Below are 24,249 nucleotides of genomic sequence, written 5' to 3'. Positions count from 1 at the left end.
AAAAAATCTAAGAGTGGATATATGTATAACTGACTCACTTTGCTCTACAGCAGAAACTAACATAACATTGTATATCAACTATATTCCAATAAAAATTTTAAAAAGAGATGTGACAACTAAATACAACCTTGAACTGGATACTCTGGTACTAGAGAAATTGCTATAAAGGACATTAGGGGGACAGCTACTAAATATGAATTATAGATAAAAGAATTGTATAACAGTTATATTTCCTGTTCTATGATAATATAAGAAAGTACTCTTATTTTTAGGAAGAACACACTGAAGTATTAGGGGGTAAAGGAACCTAATGTATGCAATCTTCTCTCAAATGGTTCAGAAAGAAAAAATGTGACTACAAATGAGGCAAATACTAAAAATTGGTAAATTTAGAAGGGCGTATAGTAGTTCTTTGTTCTGTTCTTGAATTTTCTAAAGTTTAACATGATTTTAAAATAAAAATTTTAAAAAGCTATGTAATTAAACACGCACACTTAAACTTACTGTCTTCTGTGGTTCGGATCTTTCCAGTTTGACCAAAAATGACATTAGCAGCTGATAAACAGTGCCTGGCCTCCATAAAGCATTGCTGTTGAGGAAATAAACAAGAATAAAGTCTTAACAAAATCAGGTAGAAACCACTACTAAGGAGACCCTGTATAGTAACTAAACAAGAAGGTATATAAGATATATTTTAGTATTATCTGGTTAAAAAAACTACCTTAAAGATTAAAATAACAATACCCCCAAACTCTTAATAATCCAAACTGGCTGAAAAACAACTGCTGCTTGACTACTGAAGGAGAGCTAACTTTTAATCAGCATACAAGAATGGCTATCAATCATCCTAGACTCAAAGTACCTCACAGTCCTTTTAGGTGCAGGCTAAGTAGCCAAAGTTCCACACATGATCAATTTTTAGACCATTTACATTCTGTCAGAGGACTTGAAGATTTAATCTTTCTTAGGTTTAGAGATCCCTTTTACATCCTACCATTCAAAGGCAAACAGGATAAATTTTGACAGAGATTCCTGTCTTCTAAAATCTTTGGAATTTACAATATGAGGCTTCCCACCAAGTTTTGAAGTCAGCAGATTTCCACAGATGAACTCTATGGAACTGCTTTACCAACACAGTTAAAGACTTCATAATCCAAACTGGGGCATGGTAAACTTCTCAAACACTTTGAGAACATCTCCTTGTTACTTTACCGCTTTACACTTGTCACGTAAGTCACAGGACTACTCAGCAGAATTACCAAGTCCAACTTTTAGTTGGACGCCACCCTCATTAAGTATGTCTACTTCATATTAGTAACACTGATTTTTGCTAAGAGGACTTTTAATGGTTGACTATGACTTTAAAATCTCAGCATTAAATGTATCTCCCCATTATTGCAAATTCAGAAGCCATCTTGAGAACAGCTGGGCACCATGTGTAGTATTAGCCCAGCAGTATTTATAGATCAAAATGTTGGTGTTAAACCTCAAACCAAAAGAAAGTTTACATAAAGTTTACATAACATAAAGTTTACATAAAGAAGTTTTAATTGTTGCTCTATAATCCCTTACTCATCATTATCACTTCAGCTTTGTCCAGATTGGCTATCTGAAAGCAACCACTGTTAGAAAACAGTGAGTGCCCTGTGCCCTCTAGGTGGCTGGTAAATGTGGGACTTCACCTGCAAGGCAGGGACTCACTAAGTAGCAAAACCTCATGGAACCCGATGAAGATGATAGTGATATAAATGACAATTGCATTTTTAAAAAACATGGATCAAATCTCTTTTTGCAGTATAACTTAGCTAGTTATAACACAACTTATAAAACATTTTGGTAAAAAAAATAAAAGCACAGAGTGGGGAGGTACTCATGAAATTTACTGCATGCTCAGCATAAGCAGTGCTTAACTTAAAATTTTTAATTACACTTTAATATCTAGATATCTTAGTACTGTTAGAATCCATGGAGTTTTAAATGTTAATTAAAATTACAGTGAATATGTAATTTTAAAGTTGCTAAACAAAACAAAGGGCCTCTGGAAGCTATTTTTTAAAAAAACCATAAAAAGGTGCCACAAGCAGAAGCACCAGGTAACACTTTTTGATGATGATCACAATGAAATGGATTCATGAGATTTAGATTTAACTGAATGCTCTGATATATATGCAGTAGCGTTACTTACACGCTTGATCTTAGACCAAAGTCCTAGAAGCGATGGTGCAGTCACCACAGCCCTTTCTCTCCTGCTAATAGCTTTTCTGAATGAAATTCCGTGGGACAATACTTTAAACATAGGGCGCATTTATAGAACCAGCACTAGCAAAAAAAACTTAGAAAGGATAAAGGCCCAGTAAGGATACAGCAGCAGGTAAACAGAGATCTAAGAAGAAACTCTGATAAGCAAAGAATTACTAAAAGTTCAGAGAGGCTTGTGAATTAGAAATACAAATAAAAGTAATTTCTATCACTGAGATACCTAATTGAGAATTAATAGAAAATCTGGCTGGGAAAGGTGGCTTTAAAGTGTTTTAGCATTAAAAATTCTCTTAAGGACTAAAAAATTTAAAAGGTCAATTAAGAATATACCAACATGATTCTGAAAGCAAACTAAGAAGCTCAAATTTGTCCCTGTGTAATACTCCAGAAAAAATATAACGACCTGGAACTCAGAAATTGAGCAGAGATATTCCCAACATAGAAAAAGTACTATGAAGGAGTTAATTCTAAAGAATAACTGAAATGCATCACATGCTTTTATCAAAGCCCACATTTAACAGTCAACTTCCTCAGACAAATTCTCATAGTCACTGCATAAAGATAGTTAAGCCTACAAGATAAAATCTGCAATTTAAAATAACATCTCACTAAAATAGAGATTGCCTGTCTGTATCAAAAAAGAACTGGTCTTAGGCAACGTAGGACATGATAAAATTATTTTAAGATTCAAAAGGATTACTGCAACAAAAAGCTACAGACTTTAGTACACTGGCAAACCGGGCTGCATTTTTCTATCCAGTTTACATCATAAAATACAAGCTACCTGTTTTTAAAAGAGGACATTTTCAAGGTACTTTTGGTTCTATTTTTATACACACTATTGGTAACTGTTAGATAACTACTTTGAGAAGCTTACCTTATTGATGTAAAATTGTGACAAGGTAGCAGCATTAATAGCCCACTCCATAGGATGGTAGGCATTGTGCTCAAGCTGGCGTTTTAGGGTACTATGGCAATAATGGGCAGCCTTCTCAAACATTTCCATGTGCTGGTAGACTTGAGCCAGGTAATATAGGTTATGAGTATAAACCTTCTCAAATCTATGAAGGAAAAAACATTTGTGTAACGATTTACAATTTATAAGGAACTTTCAAATATATTGATCCTCCCACCAACCCCTTCAGTTGGGTATGACTTGTATCTATTTGACAGATAAGGAAACTGAGCCCCAGATTTGAACAGGGTAACTTATCTAGGAAGTGGCAAATGAAGGTTTTAATCCATGCCAGAATCCACATTCTATAACCTTTGAGTGCCTTGAAAAAGAAAGCACTGTGCTTTTTTTGAGCAATCATCTCAAATACACTATGTGGAAATACCTGTGAGGGCTGATTTCTAGACCTACTCACCTTTTTGATCTCTCTTGTTCAGCAAGTTTCTCTTCTTCAGGAAGAAAATGCTCCGTAGGATCAAGAGGAGGACTCCCAATCTGTAATTAAAGCAAAACAAAACTCTAAAATTTTACTGTAAACATCAAGCGCCCTCCTCTGGAGGAAAAGGAGAAATAAAATTTTAAAAAAATTTTAATTTTTACTTCAGTTTTTACTAGTCTACTAGTTCACTTTCATATTATCCAAGAAGTAATTTTCTTAACCATAAAATCAGAGTCAAACAAATAAAAGGAGACTGCCCTACAAGCTCACACCTGACAAAATTTTAACTGCTGTTGCAGGTGAACTTCAAATACACACATACACAAAAAAAAGTCTACCATTTTGCTTTTAGAGATGTATAATTCTTTAAGTATTTTAAGTCTTAATTTTGTCTGGTAAAGAAAAGCTCTTTTGAAAACCTACATAAGCATGACAAAAACCAAAAATGTATACATCCTGAGAGCAATACTGTTCTAAACTGACCACTTTAGTACACTGGCAAACTGGGCTGCATTTTTCTATCCAGTTTATGTCATAAAATACAAGCTACCTGTTCTTAAAAGATGACACTTTCAGGATGACATCTGAAAAATCAAAGCTTTTAATATTCTCAAGGGGACAAAAGATGATATACAGATTATACCCTTTCAATACAGGGACACTGAAACCAGTGATTCCACTGTTTATTGCCTTGGGCAAGTCACCCCATCTCTTGTGCTTATGTTTCCTCATCTATAAAATAAGGATGGGACTTCCCTGGTGGCGCAGTGGTTAAGAATCTGCCTGCCGGGACTTCCCCGGTGGTCCAGCAGTAAAGAATCCGCCTTCCAATGCAGGGGACGCGGGTTCGATCCCTGATCGCATAACTAAGATCTCACATGCTGCGGGGCAACTAAGCCTGTGTGCGGCAACTAGAGAGAAGCCTGGGTGCCACTACTAAAACCCTACGCAGCCAAAAAAAAAAAAGAATCTGCCTGTCTGCCAATGCAGGGGACTCGGGTTCGATCCCTGGCCCGGGAAGATCCCACATGCCGCGGAGCAACTAAGCCCGTGAGCCACAACTACAGAGTCTGTGCTCTAGAGCCCACGAGCCACAACTACCTGAAACCCACGCGCCTAGAGCCCATGCTCCACAACAAGAGAAGCTACCACAATGAGAAGCCCACACACCGGAACTAAGAGTAGCCCCTGCTCGCCGCAAGTTGTGTATATCACATATAATCCCATCTGAGGTCTTCCAAAAAAGCAGAACTACTTAACCACTGCCTCATTCTACTTCTGTGAGGATAGGCTCCTCAACTTTAAACTGAATTCACTAAACTCCAAATAGCAGCCATGGTTTCCATTAAAAAAAAAAAAGTGACCTTACATTCTGGATGCAAACACTAAAAGCATCACAACTTGGGGGACTTCCCTGGTGGTCCAGTGAGTAAGACTCAGAGCCCCCACGGCAGGGGACCGGATTTGATCTCTGGTGGGTGAACTAGATCCCGCATGCATGGTGCAACTAAGAGTCCACATGCTGCAACTAAGAAGTCCGCATGCTGCAGTGAAGATCCCACCTGCCGCAACTAAGGCCCAGCGCAGACAAAAAAAAAAAAGATACCACAACTTGGGTCCCTAGAATTCACAAAAAGTAAAAATGACTAAGCCAGGAAGCAAGGCACAAGACAAACACAATAGATAAACTGTTCTTCAAAGACCTCCTTAAGAAGTTTGAGGGCCGTTTTGTATGCTTAGCCCTATCTTGATGAGGGAAATTAATCAATGTATTTTTTATGTACATACTTCACTGTTATGACCATCACACTTCATCCTGTGACACTAACAGTCAAAATAGTCTCCTCTCTTAACTAAAATATAGGTATAATTAAGTACAAAGAGTTTTGCTATGTGTTTTATGTTTCCATAATAATACCAGGTTTTTTTGGCTGCATTGGGTCTTTATTGCTGTGCGCAGGCTTTCTCTAGTTGTGGTGAGCGGGTGCTACTCTTTGTTGCAGTGTGCGAGCTTCTCATTGCGGTGGCTTCTCTTGTTGTGGTGCACGGGCTCTAGGCGCACAGGCTAGAGTAATTGTGGCACACGGGCTCAGCAGTTGTGGCTTGCGGGCTCTAGAGCGCAGGCTCAGTGGTTGTGGCACGCAGGCTTCATTGCTCCGCAGCACGTGGGATCTTCCCGGGCCAGGGATCAAACCCGTGTCCCCTGCATTGGCAGGCAGATTCTTAAGCACTGCACCACCAGGGAAGTCCCTTTATACCAGTTTTTAATGAAATATTATAGGTGTTCGGTCTCTTCATATTTTAAACTAACAATTTCATGAGTAAGAGTGTGAGCCTAAAGTCACGAAAGGCAACTAACATCTCAGTCTGGCTTTGTGGTGTTCTGCTCCTCTTAGCACTTTAGGAGGAAAGTTAAAACGCCAAGGTAGAAGATCCATGACTTTTAAAATTCTGCAATTTGGGGATATATTTCTCAGAAAAAAAGTATTAAGGGCTATAAACACATATTCTAAATGTACATTCTAATCCAATCAAAAAATGGGCAGGAGACCTAAATAGACATTTCTCCAAAGAAGAAATACAAATGGCCAACAGGTACATGAAAAGATGCTCAACATCGCTAATTATTAGAGAAATGTAAATCAAAACTACAATGAGGTATCACCTCACACTGGTTAGAATGGCCATCATCAAAAAAATCTACAAACAACAAATGCTGGAGAGGGTATGGAGAAAAGGGAACCCTCCTACACTGTTGGTGGGAATGCAAATTGGTACAGCCACTATGGAGAACAGTATGGCGATTCCTTAAAAAACTAAAAATAGAGCTACCATATGATACAGCAATCCCATTCCTGGGCATATATCTGGAGAAAACCATAATTCAAAAGGATACATGCACCCCAGTGTTCACTGCAGCACTATTTACAATAGCCAAGACATGGAAGCAACCTAAGTGTCCATCGACAGATTAATGGATAAAGAAGAGGTGGTACATATATACAATGGAATACTACTCAGCCATAGAAAGAGAATGAAATAATGTCACTAGAGCAAGATGGATGCAACCAGAGATTATCATACTAAGTGAAGTAAGTCAGAAAGAGAAAGACAAATACCATATGATATCACATGTGGAATCTAAAACATGGCACAAATTAACCTACCTACAAAACAGAAACAGACTCAGACATAGAGAACAGACTTGTGGTTGCCAAGGGGGGTAGGGAGGGAGAGGGATGGACTGGGAGTTTGGGATTGGTAGATGCAAACTATTGCATTTAGAATGGATAAACAAGAAGGTCCTAATGTATAGCACAGGGAAATACATTCAATATCCTGTGATAAACCATAATGGAAAAGAATATTAAAAGAATGTATATACGTGTATAACTGAGTCACTTTGCTGTACAGCAGATTGGCACAACTGTAAATTAACTATACTTCAATAAGAGAAAGGAAGGGAGGGAGGGAGGAAGAAAGAAAGGAAGGAAGGAAGGAAGGGAGGGAGGGAGGGAGGGAAAAGGAAAGAAAAAAGGAAAGGAAAGGAAAGAAAAAAGAAAAATAAAATAGATAACCAACAAGGACCTACTGTATAGCACAGGGAACTCTGCTCAACATTCTGTAATAACCTAAATGGGAAAAGAATTTGAAAAAGAATAGATACTTGTATAACTGAATCACTTTGCTGTACACCTGAAACTAACACAACATTGTTAATCAATGATACTCCAGTATAAAATAAAAATTAGGGACTTCCCTAGTGGTCCAGTGGTTAAGACTCTGCGCTTCCAATGCAGGGGGCCCAGGTTCAGTCCCGGGTCAGGGAACTAGATCCTGCATGCTGCAACTAAAGATCCCACACATGCCATAACTAAGACCCAGCACAGCCAAATAAATAAATAAATGTTTAAAAATATATTTTTTTTTAATAAATAAAAATTTAAAAAAAAACTAGGGACTTCCCTGGTGGCGCAGTGGTTAAGAATCCGCCTGTCAAGGCAGGGGACACAGGTTCGATCCCTGGTCTGGGAAGATGCCACATGCCACGGAGCAACTAAGCCTGTGCACCACAACTACTGAGCCTGCGCTCTAGAGCCTACGAGCCACAACTACTGAGCCCACGCCCCACAACTACTGAAGCCCGCACGCCTAGAGCCCATGCTTCACAACGAGAAGCCACCACAATGAGAAGCCCGGGCACCGCAACGAAGAATAGCCCCTGCTCACCGCAACTAAAGAAAGCCCATACGCATCAACTAGAGAAAGACCCAACGCAACCAAAAAAAAAAAAAAAAAAAAACCTAAAAGTACATTTTAAAATTTCTTGTGGGTGTAATTAACATGTTGATTTGCTCCAATCTTCCTCCTCCAGGGGAAGCTTGTCATGCGTCAGGACCATATTTTATTCATATTTGATTCCCCTGCATTATGCATAGTACCTGGCACAAAGTAAAAACAATAAATGTCTAGTGAATTAAACCGACAAAGCAAATAGGAACGCTTAGTTTATGCACTCTGCTTACAGCACATTTCTTTTATCTGCCATCATTATTTTGGTACAGATATGGAGTCCTCACTACACTACACAGTTCTTAAAGGAGCATTTCATACTTGTGTTTTAGACTAAGTCCAACTACTAAGGGAGGCAGTAGGATATAGTGGTTAAAAGTGTGTGGTGTGGAGTCAGACCACGTTAACAATAGGTTGTAACCCCAGCTTTGCCACTTACTGGTGTGTGGACTTGGGCAAGTCATGTAATCTCTTGTGCATCTGTTCCCTCATCTATAAAATAATAAAAATATCTACCTCTTGGGCTTCCCTGGTGGCGCAGTGGTTGAGAGTCCGCCTGCCGATGCAGGGGACACGGGTTCGTGCCCCGGTCTGGGAGGATCCCACATGCCACGGAGCGGCTGGGCCTGTGAGCCATGGCCATTGAGCCTGTGCGTCCAGAGCCTGTGCGTCCGGAGCCTGTGCTCCGCAACGGGAGAGGCCACAACAGTGAGAGGCCCGCATACAGAAAAAAAAAAAAATCTACCTCTTAAGTTGTCGTGAGAATTAAATGAGTTAAAATTTGTAAATCACCTATAACAGTGTCCACAAGTGCTACTATAAATGTTTGTTAAATAAATAAAGTATCAATAAGTGGGAATACATCAAACATTTTAAAAAAAAACTTCTGCACAGCAAAGGAGATCGTCAACAAAATGAAAAGGCAACCTATGAAACGGAAGAAAATATGTGCAAATCATATATGCAATAAGGGTTTAATATCCAAAATATATAAAGAACTCATTCAACTCAATATCCAAAAAAAAAAAAAATCTGATTAGAACATGGGCAAAAGATCTGAATTTTTCCAAAGGAGACATACAGATGGCCAACACACAAATGAAAGCGCGCTCAACATCACTAATCATCAGGGAAATGCAAATCAAAACCACAATGAAATATTATCTCATACCTGTTAGAATGGCTATTATTAAAAACACAAGAAATAACAAGTGTTGACAAGGATGTGGAGAAAAGAGAACCCTGCTGCACTGTTGGTTGGAATGCAAATTGCTGCCACCACTATAGAAAACAACTGGAGGTTCCTCAAAAAACTAAAAATAGGGCTTCCCTAGTGGCGCAGTGGTTGAGAGTCCGCCTGCCGATGCAGGGGACACGGGTTAATGCCCCGGTCCGGGAAGATCCCACATGCCGCGGAGAGGCTGGGCCCGTGAGCCATGGCCGCTGAGCCCGCACGTCCAGAGCCTGTGCTCCGCAACGGGAGAGGCCACAACAGTGAGAGGCCCGCGTACCGCAAAAAAAAAATTAAAAATAGAACTACCATGTGATCCAGCAATTCCACTTCTGTTTATTTATCCAAGGGAAACAAAAACACTAACTTGAAAAGTTATCTGCACCCCATGTTCACTGCAACATTTACAATAGCCAAACATGGAAACAACTTAGTGTCTATCAATGGATGAATGGATAAAGAAAATGTGTATACACACACACACAATGGAGTATCATTCAGCCATTAAAATAAAGAAGAAGAGGGCTTCCCTGGTGGCACAGTGGTTGAGAGTCCGCCTGCCGATGCAGGGGACACGGGTTTGTGCCCCGGTCCGGGAAGATCCCACATCCCGCGGAGCGGCTAGGCCCGTGAGCCATGGCCTCTGAGCCTGCGCGTCCAGGGCCTGTGCTCCACAACGGGAGAGGCCACATCAGTGAGAGACCCGCGTACCGCAAAAAAAAAAAAAAAAGAAGAAGAAGGAAATCTTGCCACTTGCAACATGGATAGAACTTGAGGATGTTATGCAAAGTGAAGTAAGTCAAACAAGGAAAGACAAATACTACCAGTGATCTCACGTGTGGGATCTTCAACCAACCAACCTCACAGATACATAGAACAGATTAGATTTGTGGTTTCTAGAAGCAAAAGGTTGGGGGGTGGTCAGAAAGGGCAAATGAAGGCAGTCAAAAGATACAAACTTCCAGTTATAAAATAAATAAGGCCTGGGGATATAATGTATAGCATGGTGACTATAGTTAATAATTCTGTATGATCCAGCAATCCACTCCTGGGCACATATCCAGAGAAAAGCAAAACTGGAAAAGATACATGCACCCCAGTGTTCACTGCAGCACTATTTACAATAGCCAGGTCATGGAAGCAACCTAAGTGTCCATCAACAGATGAATGGATAAAGATGTGGTACATATATACAATGGAATATTAGCCATAAAAAGGAGCGAAATAATGCCACTTGCATCAACATCGATAGACCTAGAGATTGTCATAATAAGTGAAGTAAGTCAGACAGAGAAAGACAAATATTATATGATATTGTTTATATGTGGAATCTAAGAAAAGGGTATAAGGACTTCTCTGGTGGCCCAGTGGTTAACACTCTACCGTTTCCACTGAAGTGGGCACGGGTTCAATCCCTGGTCAAGGAACTAAGATCCTGCACGCAATGGGTCCAGTGGTTAAGACTCTACCATTTCCACTGCAGTGGGTATGGGTTCAATCCCTGGTCAAGGAACTAAGATCCTGCACGCCGTGGGGCACGGCCAAAAAAAAAAAAAAAAAAAGGTACAAATGTACTTATCTACAAAACAGAAATAGAGTTGCAGGTGTAGAAAACAAACTTATGGTTACCAGGGGGTAAGTGGGGGGAAGGGATAAATTGGAAGATTGGGATTGACATATACACACTACTATATATAAAATAGATAACGAATAAGGACCTACTGTACAGCACAGGGAACTCTACTCAATACTCTGCAATGGCCCTTATGGGAAAACAATCTAAAAAAGAGTGGATATATGCATATGTATAACTGATTCACTTTGCTGTACACCTGAAACTAATACAGCATTGTAAATCAACTATACTCCAATAAAATTTTTTTTTAAATTCTGTATTGTATATCTGAAAGTTGCTAAGAGAGTGGCTTTTAAAAGTTCTCACAAGAAAAAACTGTAAATATGTGTGGTGATGAATATTAACAAGACTTACTGTGATCATTTCATAATATATACATATTTTGAATCATTATGTTGTACACCTTAAACTAATATAATGTCATATGCCAATTATAACTCAATTTTAAAAGATTTAACATAAAAGAGCAAAAAATTAGCAAGAAAACACAAACGAGTAAATAAATGTAAAAAACCATGAACACTTTCAAAAGAGAAAATACAAACAGAAAATAATATTTTAAAATTAATCTCTTTAATCAAAGAAATTTGAGTTAAAATGAGACCATTTTGCCTATATTAGCAAAGATTTTTTTTTAAAGCTATATAAGGAAAAGTTGTGAAGGAGATGAGAATTCTCATACACCAGTGGAGTAAGGATACATTAGTAGTCTTTTTGGAAAGCAATTTTATAATGTGTGCCAAATGCTTTTAAAATGGTCGTCTTCCAAATACTGTATGGTATCACTTGTACGTGGAATCTTAAAAAAAAAGGTGAACTAGAAACAGAGAGTAGAATGGTGGTTGCCAGGGGCTGAGGTGATGGGGGAAATGGGGAAATATTTGGCAAAGGGTACAAACTTCCAGTTATAAGATTAATAAGTTCTGGGGATCTAATTGTACACCATGTTAACTATAGTTAATACTTCTGTATTGTAGGGACTTCACTGGTGGTCCAGTGGTAAAGAATCTGCCTTCCAATGCAGGGGACACGGGTCTGATCCCTGGTCAGAGAACTAAGATCCCACATGCCGCAGAACAACTAAGCCCACACGCCACAACTACTGAGCTCATGCACCTCAACTAGAGAGCCTGCATGCCACAACTACAGAGCCCACGCGCCCTGGAGCCCGCATGCCACAACTAGAGAAGAGAAAACCCACAAGCCACAACTAGAGAGAAGCCCGTGCACCGCAATGAAAAATCCTGCATGCCTCAACAAAGATCCCGTGTGCCGCAACTAAGATCCAATGCAGCCAAAAATAAATAAATAAATAATAAATCTTAAAAAAAAAAACTGTACTGTATACTCAAAAGTTGCTAAGATAGTAAATCTTAAATATTCTCATCACAAAAACAAAAAAAAAGGTAATTATGTGAGGTGATGGAGGTGTTAACTAACCCTGTTATGGTAATCATTTGCAATGTATCTGTGAATCAAATCATCACACTGTACATCTTAAACGTACACAGTAGTATATACATCAAGTGTATCTCAAATCTGAAAATAAATGAATGAATCAATGTTTAAAATCCCTCTGGCTTATAAGATTGTGTCTCTTTACCACCCCCCCACCCAAAACCTACTAATAAATAACTCTTCACAACTACATTTTCTTTTTTATTATTCTATATTTGAGCAATTTTATGGAGAAAAAGAATCCCTTTAATACACTAACTATTTAACTATAATATTACCTTGGAAGGTAGCATGGTAGAGTAGAAAGAACCAAAGTTTGGGGTCAGATGAACCATATTTAAATTCTGATGGTGTCACATAGTATATGCTAACCTCACTGAATCACCAACTCCTTACCTATAAATGAGAATAACAGTACCTCTTTCATAGTATTGTTGTGAGAATAAAATGTAGCCTGCTTAAGCACTCAATAAATACTAGTTTTTATTAGTTACATCTTCTAAAACTAAAATGTTAGTTTTATGAAACTAAAATGTTAGTTTTTATATCATCTAGTTCATCTTTGCAGGGCCTTACCAGGAAAAATGTTAATATAGTTGTAATCAAGGTGTACATATTATACCCCTTTTCCATGTATTGATGATCTAAATATTTATCATTTTAATGGTTATATCACATTCCCTTGCTAAGAGTATCATAATTTATTTAACCATTCTGCAATTATTAGATAGTGTATTTCTAGTGACTCTGCATTAACTACTTTATTATCTGATCCCCGTAACACTTCTGTATTGTTGAGACAGGAGGGGTATCCCCATCTTACAAATGAGGAATAGGTGGCACAGAAAATTTGAATTCTCCCAAGTCAGTTCATTACAACGAAAGTCAAACGAGAAATCCCAGGTTTCCTATCTTCAAATTCAGTGATTCTCCACTCTGTTTAGATCTCTCCTTTATCTAGAACTACATTTTGTATCTACAGATTTTTAAAAATGACATTCTAACTTCTGCCACCATTAGGTCAATAATTTATGAAATATTAAAAATATTTTTATTCAGAATTATTATTGACTGATACCAAACAAGTAGAAAACCATATAAGCAATTAAACTTCTCCAACTGAACACTATCTTACATATTTTAAAACTGAAACCCTCCATTAAATTCATTCAAGCATTCACACGGTAGTAACACTGTTCTTTTTTTGGTTGATCTGGCTGAACAAGGCAGAATATCATTCGTTATCAAGAAATAGATACTGTTCTAGATGCTGCAGTGAATATAATAGTAAAAATATCCTTGTTGTCCTGGAGCTTATCTTTCCAGTACTGAAGATGGGTGATAAATAAATCATTAAAATGAATATGTTAGTGATAAGTGCAAAGCAAAAACAGCAGGAAAGGGGGATAGGATAGGAAGTGCTGCGGAGGGGTGGTCTACAGTGTCAGATGAGTGGCCAACGAGTCCTCACTAGATGGGAGACGTCTGAGTCAAGATCTAAAAGAAATGGGGCTTCCCTGGTGGCGCAGTGGTTAAGAATCCGCCTGCCAATGCAGGGGACATGGGTTCGAGCCCTGGTCCGGAAAGATCCCACATGCCGCAGAGCAACTAAGCCCGTGCGCCTGCGCTCTAGAGCCTGCGAGCACACCTACTGAAGCCCGTGTGCACCTCAACGAAGAGTAGCCCCGGCTCTCCGCAACTAGAGAAAGCCCACATGCGCAGCAATGAAGACCCAACGCAGCCAAAAATAAACAAATAAAATAAATAAATTTATTTAAAAAAAAAATCTGAAAGAAATGAGGGAGTGACCCAGGTAGATATCTAGGGGAAGAGTGGCATTAGCAGAGGAAACAGAGAAGGGCAAAGGCCCTGAGTTGGGAGCTTGTCTGCTGTGTTTTAGAACAAGATGGCCAGTATAGCTAGAACAGAACAAGACAGGGGAGAATAGTAGATGAAATCAGAGAAGTAATGGTAGCCAGATCAGAAAATGAACTTGCCGAACTTGCCGGTCTTCAAGGGTCTTTGGAGTCTGAGTAAGATGGGAAAACCATTGAAAATTTTGAGGAAAGGAGTGATGTGGTCTGATTTACCTTTGAACTGAAGGGGGTATGACAGCAGGAAGACCAACTAGGAGACTACAACAAGAGATGATGGTAACAGCAGTGGTCTGATTCTAGACAGAATTTAAAAGTAAAGCCAACAGAATTTGCTGACGTATTAGATAGTGTGAGGAGAAGAGGCATCTCCAAGGTTTTAGGCCTCAACAACTGAAGAAAGAAGCTGGTGTTTATAGCAAGCAAGGTAGGGAGAGGAAGGCTATCAGAAACTCAGTGTTAGTAGTTTTAGAGATACCTACTCCATAAAAAGTACAAGTGCCAAATCAGCAGTTGGACAGACAAGTCTGGAATTAGAGAGGTACAGACTGGGGATATAATTTGGGAGTCATCAGCACAGAGATGATATTTAGAACAAGGGAATGAATGCAGATGGAAAGAGAAGACATCCAAACACTGAACTCTGGGTACCCCACTGTTCAGAGGTTGGGGATATAAGGAGGATGCAACAAGGACTGAAAAGAAGGAAAAACAGACAAGCAGAAGCTAAATTTAAAAAGTATGTCAAGGAAGAGAGACTAATCAACTGAGCCAGAGGCTAGATTGATCAACTATGCCAAATGCTACTGATAGGTCAAATAAGATGAGGACTAAGAATTTACCACTAAATTTGGCAAAGTATAAATCACTGGTGAACTTGATAAGACATTGATTCTTAACCCTGGACTTGAAAAACCTCAAAATATCTGGTTATTTAAAGAAGTGCTTGGGACTTCCCTGGTGGCGCAGTGGTTAAGAATCCGCCTACCAATGCCGGAGACACAGGTTCTAGCCCTGGTCTGGGAAGATCCCACATGCCGTGGAGCAACTAAGCCCGTGTGCCACAACTACTGAGCCTGCGCTCTAGAGCCCGTGAGCCACAACTACTGAAGCCTGTGTGCCACAACCACTGAAGCCTGCGTGCTTAGAGCCCATGCTCCACAACAAGAGAAGCCACTGCAATGAGAAGCCTGCGCGCTGCAACGAAGAGTAGACCCTGCTCATCACAACTAGAGAAAGCCCACATGCAGCAACGAAGACCCAAAGCGCCAAAAATAAATATTAAAAAAAAAGAAAGAAAGAAGTACTACACATAGCCTCAAAACAAAATTAACTAAATCCATTTTAATTTTAGAAGACTGCCAAGTTTTTTTTTAATAGACTTCATTTTGTAGAGCAGTGTTAGGTTCACAGCAGAGCTGAGTGGAAGGTACAGAGATTTCCTATCTACCTCCTTGCCCCCAAACATGTATAGCCTCCTCCAGATTGCCAAGTGGTAGGTAAAATTTACTAAGGAAATGAACGGTAACACAGTGGTGTTACAAAGTTCACCTTTGTAGGACCGTGACCCTCTAAAGTAAAAGTTTTCAATTTAGGCTCTCCAGAGCCCTAGAAGTTCTACAGCATCTCTTTTGTACTACCACAATGGGGAGGGAAGAAGGTATCTGTAGTGGATTGGGCTCAGGGTTCTTCTGATCTGTTTAACCAGAGCACCTCAATCAGTTTTTACATACTGTATTTCAGAAGGGTTTTACAGTTAAAAAAAAAAAAGTTATTGAAAATCACTGCCCTGAAGCAGTGGTTCTCAAAGTGCAGTACTCAAACTAGCAGCAGCACCTGGCACCTTGTTAAAAATGCAAATTCTCAAGTCCCAACCCAAACCTACTGAATCAGAGTCTGGGGATGAGCATTGTGTGTTAACAAGTCCTCCAGGTGATTCTGATGCATGCTGAAATTGAGAACCAGTGCCTCCAATATTTCAGATATTTTGCTTAGGTAGTTGTTTGCCTTCCTTTAAGCACTGCTATCCTCAGTGGAAATCAAAACAGAAATTTTAGATTATAGATGAAAACATGCAAATATCAGTATTTTAGGATATTAGAATAATATTTCTTACACAATTATATTTGGATTAAGGCTGCCATTAGACCTTATCCAAGGGGTATTTTTAAGAACTCTGAAGTTTTTAATATAAAATAATTTCAGCTATTAGATGACCACCTAGACAGCTCTATAGAGAGGTCCCAAAGTATACTGAAAAGTCATATTCCAATATTATGAGTGAGGAATTCTTAATGTCAATTCTTGACTAGTTTCAATCAAAGATTAAAATTTAGGGACTTCCCTGGTGGTCCAGCGGTTAAGACTACAGGCTCCCAATGCAGGGGGCCCAGGTTCGATCCCTGGTCAGGGAACTAGATCCCACACGCCGCAACCAGAAGTTCCCGCACACTGCAATGAAGATCCCACGTGCCACAACTAAGACCCAGTGCAGCCAAACAAGTATTTTTTTTAAAAAAAAGATTAAAATTTATCTGACATGCAACATACCTCTTTCATATACTGATTATATAGAGCTTCTGATGATTCTAGATAAGCTTGTGCAGTTTCAATTTCTTCTCTTTCAGACCACAAGATACCCAGGTTATTCTGGAAAATAAAGACAAATAATGACAATAAAAATCTTCCAATGAAGTAGTTTTCATAGTTTCAAAGTCAATACTTACCTATCAGATAGTATCAATACCACAGTCTGATTAACCATGAATTAATTATTCATAATACTACTGTCCTTACGTCGTGGGAGGCAGCCACTAAGATGGATTCCCTGGTGATTCCTGCCTCCTGGTGCTCATGCCCTGTATAATCTCTTCCCCTTAAGTCTGGGCTGGATTTAGTGACTTGCTTCTAACAAATAGAATATGGCAAAAGTGATAGAAGGTCTCTTCCAACATCAGGTTACAAAATACTGTGGTTCCATTTTGGGTGCTCCCTCTTGCTTGTACTCTCTGAGGGAAGCCAAATGCCATATTCTGAGCCACCCTATGGATAGACTCACATGGTCTGGGAGGTCAACAGCCAGCAAGGAATCGAGGCCCCTCAGACCAACAACCTGTAAGAAACTGAATCCTGCCAACAACCACGTGAGTGAGCTTGTAAGTAGGTTCTCCCCAAGCTGAGCCTTCAAGTGCAGCCCCAAGCAGGCCAACAATCTGATGAGAGACCTTGAGCCAGAAGCAACTAGCTAAGCCATGCCTGGATTCCTGTTATAATAAAAGTTTGTTGTTTCAATTTGCTACATTTAGGGGTACAATGTTACATTTTAAAAACTAAGCCAGTTTTTCCCCTGCCACAGGACTCTTTTTATCAGACTCTGTATAGGGAAAATCAGGCCTGTTTACATGGTCAGAATTCAAGACTAGCTCCCCTTTAGACAGGTTACTCTGCCTCCCAATGCTTGTGACAGGCTTTCAGGCACAGGGATACCTCTGAGGCTGGGCTTCCAACATCTTTTGCTTACCTCCCTAGGGAAGGGAACAGAATAAGGAAAACAAAGTTTTTAAAGCAAATTCTTAACCTGGGCCCAAGGACCCACAAGTTACCCATGAAGAGAATTCAGAGTCTATGAATGTAGATGGAGAACTATTACAAACTTATTTTCACTATGTCCTACGAAAGAGTATTACAGTACCTGGGATTTCTGTGGCCTATAGAATTGAAAAAAATCTTCATATTACAGCTTGCAGATATCTCAAAATACCATTTATATTCATTAGTACTTTAAAATTATGGAAGTTATTAGACACAGATGTTATTTAATGTGTTAATAAGGAAGCTCATGTATCACTATATCATACATTTGTTTTAAAAAATATTTTAGTAACTTCTATGTTATTGGTTTCTTTTATAACCCCTACATTTTATTTTATACATTTAAAATCATTATTCTGTTTCATGAAATACAGGCTTCAGTAGATTGCAAAAGGGGTACATGACACAAAAAAACATGTTTAGAAACCCTACAGTTTAAAGGTGACATGATCACTGCCCTGAAACACAGACCTCTGGTCTCATGGCTTCATGTAATATACCTATTCTATAATTTTTTTTAAGTGACTTGATCAGTTCTCAGTGTCTAGGACTGCAGGTAGGTCATAGTGATAAATTACTGAGATTGGGCAGTTCTCTCCTCTATATTACTTATGCAATCCTTTGCGGTACCCTGGGGAAGCTTAAAGGGCTCTGGCCCACTACTAATTTACAGATTATTCTGCCCACCTAGCCTCAGAGAATATAATCTCCCTTAATATTCATTTCTTGAATTTAGAAATTAATCCACAAGTCACCTTTTCTCACTCCCTAGGTCAGCTTATTTTTCCTCTGACAACAGTCCTTGAGATACTCCATTTGGCCATGACACCAGCACAACCCCAGAAGACTGTACCTAGCCTAGACAGATTAGCGACACACCCACTACCAGGAACTGGTTAGCCACATTTACTCTATTTTGACGGGATGGTGATGCATTTAGGCTGCTAGATCCAGGGTAGGCTGTGCCACAGAAAGCAACAACTCTGGTGTGTGATAAATCTTAAATCAAGTAGAGACCCTAGAGTGTGTCTACAAACGACTAAAGGCTTTTTTTAACCATAACCTATTGAGGTCCTGAAGTTAAGGACCATGCAAGGGATCTAGAACTGATTTGATTTTTCAAAATTAATAGTGTTGTTTTTTTCAGTGTTTACTCCACATAGGTGACTGCTTTTGACATTCTACATGAATTATTTTTACAATATAAATCCCATAATACATCAGAAAGTACTGTATCATTCACAAAGCAACATCATGTTCTTGCCCTTGGGATAACAGAATAGGTAAGGAAAAAAAATAAATATAAAACAAAAACTGCTAAAAAAGTACTACTGGTGAATTCTACCAAAAATGTAAGGAAAAAATAATACCAACTCTACACAAATTCATCAAGAAAAGCAAAGAGGAAAGAACACTTCCCATCTCATACTAAACCAAAGATACAACGAGAAAACTACAGACTGATATCCTTCATGAACAAAGATACAAAAAATATTAACAAAATTTTAGCAAATCCAGTCCAACAATATATAAAAGGGTAATATTTTACTCGTTTGGCTTGGCAAAAACTCCAAGTGGAGTTTATCACAGGAAAGAAAGGTTGGTTTAACATTGGAAAATCAATCAATGTAATTCACCATATTAACAGACTAAAAAAGGAAGAAAAAAAATCATCTCAGATGCAGCAATGAAATAATGACGCGGATTGAAAGAAGTCAGACCAAAAGAAGAGTATATACCATATGATTCCATTATGAAATTCTAGAAAATGTGGTGAAGGAGGGCAAGGAGAAGGGAGAGAGAATAAAGGAGTGAGACAGGAATTACAAAGGGACACAGGAAACTTTTAGTGGTGATGGATATGTTCATTACCTTGATTGCAGTAACTGTTTCATGAGAATATAAAGATGTCAAAGTTCATCAAATTGTATACTCTAGATATGTGCAGTCTACTGTACATCAATTGTACCTCAATAAAGCTATAAACACACAAAAACCGCCCTCCTTATATATATGTATCCTGGCAGTGGGGAGAATAATCTACTAATTTGTCAAGTTAAATTTCACTCAGGAAATGCAAGTGTATATTGCTGATAGCACAAATTAGAAGGAAAACCAGATAAAAACCATTCCTAAAGCCCCCTTCTTCTGGGGAAGGTCTCCCTTGATAATCTAATGTGGGTCCAGGTCCTGTATATCTATAGTTTCCCAGGAAGGAGACACCAGATTGAGACAAAAGAGTCAGAATATCACAAATTCCCATGGACTGATACTTTCAAACTTTTTCCTACACATACACACACACACACAGGTAGTCTTTTGCCAAAATGGAATCACTCTATGTAATTCCAAACATGCCTTTTAGTCTTCCCTCTCCTCTTAGTATTGATAGTTTTGGTTAACAAGTATAAATCATTATTTCTAATGGCTGCATATTGTTCTTCTGTATGGATGTACCAGTATTTATTTAACTATAGATCTCACTAATGTTTATTCTTTTTTTGAAACTAACAATGCTGTGACAAACATCCATGTTAACCTACCTTTGCATACCTGTCTCAATATTATTTTAGAATATTGATGTGGAATTTTTAAGTCTTTTTTTTTTTACTACTTATTTTATTTATTTATTTTTGGCTGCACTGGGTCTTCGTTGCTGTGCGTGGGCTTTCTCTAGTTGCGGCAAGCGGGGTCTACTCTTTGTTGCGGTGCGTGGGCTTCTCATTGTGGTGGCTTCTCTCGTTGCGGAGCGCGGGCTTCAGTAGTTGCGGCTCATGGGCTCAGTAGTTGTGGCTCACAGGCTCTAGAGCGCAGGCTCAGTAGTTGTGGCGCACAGGCTTAGCTGCTCCGTGGCATGTGGGGTCTTCAAGGACCAGGGCTCAAACCCGTGTCCCCTGCATTGACAGGCGGATTCTTAATCACTGCGACACCAGGGAAGCCTTAAGTCAAAGTCTTGACTCAAGAGTTTTGATACCTACTGATCTCCAGGAAGTTCTATGAATTTATATTTCCACTAGCGATAATGCTAATGGGCAGTATCCATCTCCTCATTGTTTCTCCAACAATAAACGTAACCAATATCTTTAATAATCTCTGCCAATGTGATACAATTTTTCTATCTCATTCTTTCAGCTTGCTTTATTAGTAGTGAGGTCAAATCTCTCATCATATATAGCAAATATTAAACGTAATAAAATGCTATAGAGTGGTAATGCCATTGGAATAAACAGATCAACTGAACAGTAGAGTTCAGAAACAGACTAGCATAAGCCCAATCTAATTAAAATACTACTGTTGTACCTCCCAGGCTAGTTCCAGTGCATTACTTTTCTTTTCATATTTTTATATTCACTTTTCTTTATTCTTTCAGATAAACATATTCATTTTGTCCAGTTCTAAGAAAAATGAAAGCCTATTGTGATTTCAGCAGGAATTGCATCAGACCTATAAATGAACATCAGGAAAATATGTTTAATCTTGCCACCTAGGAACATGGTATATCATTCCTTTTAAGATTATCAGTTCTATTACCCCAATACTCTCTTTGTAAATGCAATTTCTGAAAATAATATTTTAACAAGTTTTTGCTTATATATAGAATATTACTGATATTATATATTTACCTTATATCCTCCTGTTTTATCAGACTGATAGTTCTAAGACTTTTACAGTTGATGACTTTAGGTTTTTTAGGTATATAAGGATCACATATAAAAATGATGATTTTTGGGGCTTCCCTGGTGGCGCAGTGGTTGAGAGTCCACCTGCCGATGCAGGGGACACGGGTTCGTGCCCTGGTCCAGGAAGATCCCACATGCCACAGAGCGGCTGGGCCCGTGAGCCATGGCCGCTAAGCCTGCGCATCTGGAGCCTGTGCTCCGCAACGGGAGAGGCCGCAGCAGTGAGAGGCCCACGTACAGCAAAAAAAAAAAAAAAAGATGATTTTTACTTTTAAAGATTGATATTCTTATTTGCTTTCTATACTATTGCAACGGCCAGAACATCTAATCAAGGTTTTGTTCCTGGTTTTAGTAAAAATATCTCTAATAATTCACCCTTCAGAAAAGGCTGACTGTTCAAAATACTGTAATTCATTGGGCGTACGATGTCACAAGCTTTAAGACACAATTATTTTATGTATCAACAAGAAAACATTGCCAAGAAAATTATGACACAAAATCAATCAGCTGTAAGATGGATCCTGATTTCAGAGATATTAATCTATTTAAGAACATGCATATTAAAATCAATAAAATACAGCAAATACTGGAGATCCTATATTACATTAAGGAAGGTTTCTAATTCAATTTTTGAGATATTGAAGTACTTCTTTTAATGTTCATTAAGATTTTAGGCAGCCAAATGGTTGAAGAAAATTTCAAATAACTGAGATTTTGTTTGAATTCAATATCTTATGGATTTCATTAGATCATTCATCCACTCAACAAATATTTAGAATGGGCCTATTATGTGCCAGGGACTGAGATTACAAATAGTGAGCAAAAAGAGATATAGTTCCTGTTATATGTAGCTTTTCATTTAATTGGGCCATGATAACAGAATATAACCTATACAATTTCCTTTTTAATTCTGAGGTTTTTCTTTGAGACCTACTCACCATAAGATCAATTGTGGTAAATGTTCCCTGGATCACATATACTAGGAACTTGAACTACTGAATGTAAGGGTTTGTGAGCTTACTTAAGCAAAGTACCTGACACAATTAGTTCATACAAGGGCTTCCCTGGTGGCACAGTGGTTAAGAATCCACCTGCCAATGCAGGGGACACGGGTTCGAGCTCTGGTCCAGGAAGATCCCACATGCTGCGGAGCAGCTAAGCCCGTAAGCCATAACTACTGAGCCTGCGCTCTAGAGGCCGTGAGCCACAACTACTGAGCCTGCGTGCCACAACTACAGAGCCGGTGCTCCACAACAAGAGAAGCCACCGCATTGAGAAGCCCGTGCACCGTAGTGAAGCGTAGCCCCCGCTCTCTGCAACTGGAGAAAGTCCGCGCATAGCAACAAACACCCAACGCAGCCAAAAAATAAATAAGTAAATAAATTAAATATACATAAATAACTTTAAAAAAAAAGTTCATACATATTTGTATTCTGAACTGTTATGTTCCTGACCACAATGTCAGACTTATTTCTTAATAAACCAAGCACCATATAAATAGGAAACAAGTATTTTAAGAATTCAAAGGTAGGAGGAAGAGGTCAGTTCAGAACAAAATGACCCAAAGAAAGTTATATATAAGTATGAAGTGAGTCTTGAGATCGGTTTTGAAGAACAGGCAGGAATTCCCTGGGAAGCAAACGAATGACTATGGCAAGAACAGAAAAGTAAGATTTTAGATACTTTGTTTCAAATTAAGAATGTACTCTGGTCATTCTTTACAATTTCCTTGAGACCTTAAATTAAGAAGTAAATTACCTTGGATTTTTCTTAACAGAATGAACAGGATTTGGAATGGTGGAGAGTTGGAGGCTCTCGGGAAACCAACGCGTTGACCACGACTACGCAAAGCAATTAAGTAATGCTGGTGGAGTGTGCGAAGAGGGTGGAGAGGGAGTTTGGAAGCCGCTTATCACAAAAGTGCGAACACGTGGGGACAAATCGTGTCTTATACGTTTGCCTTTGGTCTCGGCAAGAGTTGGGGCCCCTCGCCACCCACTGGCCTCCAGCCAACACCAGGGCCGGGCTCGCTCTCACCTGAGCCTGGATGTAGAGTGAGACGCAGTCGTGCGACAGTCGGTACTTGCGCAGTAGCCTCAGGCATTTCACCAGATGCTCCTCCCCCGCCGACAGCTCCTCCGTGTCGATGTGGTTCACCCCGAGATGGAACTCAATAACCGCCCGCCTCACTGCCCCCTGGGCGACGGGCCCCTCGGCCTCCACCAATTCAGCCGGCAGTCCCAAGGCGTGGTCCCCTGCGCCCAAGCTGTCATCGGCCTGAGGTCGCTCATCCTCGTCTTCAGGCGCAGGGCCCAACAGAGACTTGACCTCTTCTAGCAGCGCCCGGGCGCTGTATTTGGATTTGTACGGTTCCTTTTCCGGGTTTTTATGCAATTCTACCCGAGACAAGGCTAGCGCAGCCTGGAATTTCTCACGAATCTCGGCCCACGGAGCATCCGCCATAGCGTCCTCCACAGCCTCGGTTTCCTCAATGTTTGCAAACAGGACTCCCGCCTTCCTTCTGCTTTGCGACACTTCACTTACGGCCCCCGACAGCCCTACGCCTGCGCACTGCAGAACGCTATCCAATGACGTCCGCCAGGGGAAAGGCAATATGCTTGGCAGTGACCAACGGGAAGGCGCAGTAGTCACCATAGCAACCGTTGTCATGGAAAGGAACCTGTCCTGGCGATAGTCCCACCTCCAGCCCCGCCCTCTGCGGTGGTGAGTCTCTCTCTTGACCCGGTGAAGTTGTAGATGCTTAAAAATATCGATTGACTTCAGCAGATCACAAGGAAATATTGTTTACAAACATATCTGGTTAAGTACTCTC

General features: G+C 39.6%; 1 protein-coding gene across 1 annotated transcript in view; it reads right to left on the bottom strand.

The window, feature by feature from the left end:
- The window catches only part of KIF1BP (KIF1 binding protein), a 38,268-nt gene extending 14,342 nt beyond the window's left edge, over positions 1-23,926 (bottom strand). The window contains exons 1-5 of the mRNA XM_029201189.1: positions 23,454-23,926; positions 16,696-16,794; positions 3,630-3,709; positions 3,137-3,320; positions 505-589 (exon numbers count right to left, since the gene is read on the bottom strand). Of these exons, the coding sequence (XP_029057022.1) occupies positions 505-589; positions 3,137-3,320; positions 3,630-3,709; positions 16,696-16,794; positions 23,454-23,879 (874 nt within the window). The 5' untranslated portion in view covers positions 23,880-23,926. The remainder of the gene's footprint in view (positions 1-504; positions 590-3,136; positions 3,321-3,629; positions 3,710-16,695; positions 16,795-23,453) is intronic.
- Between the last annotated feature and the right edge of the window lie 323 nt (positions 23,927-24,249).

Source organism: Monodon monoceros, unplaced genomic scaffold, assembly GCF_005190385.1.
Source record: "Monodon monoceros isolate NGI ecotype Baffin Bay Population unplaced genomic scaffold, NGI_Narwhal_1 Super_Scaffold_4, whole genome shotgun sequence".
NCBI lineage: Eukaryota > Metazoa > Chordata > Mammalia > Artiodactyla > Monodontidae > Monodon > Monodon monoceros.
The sequence above is the reverse complement of the archived record's forward strand: the minus strand, read 5'-3'. Positions and strand labels throughout refer to the sequence as shown.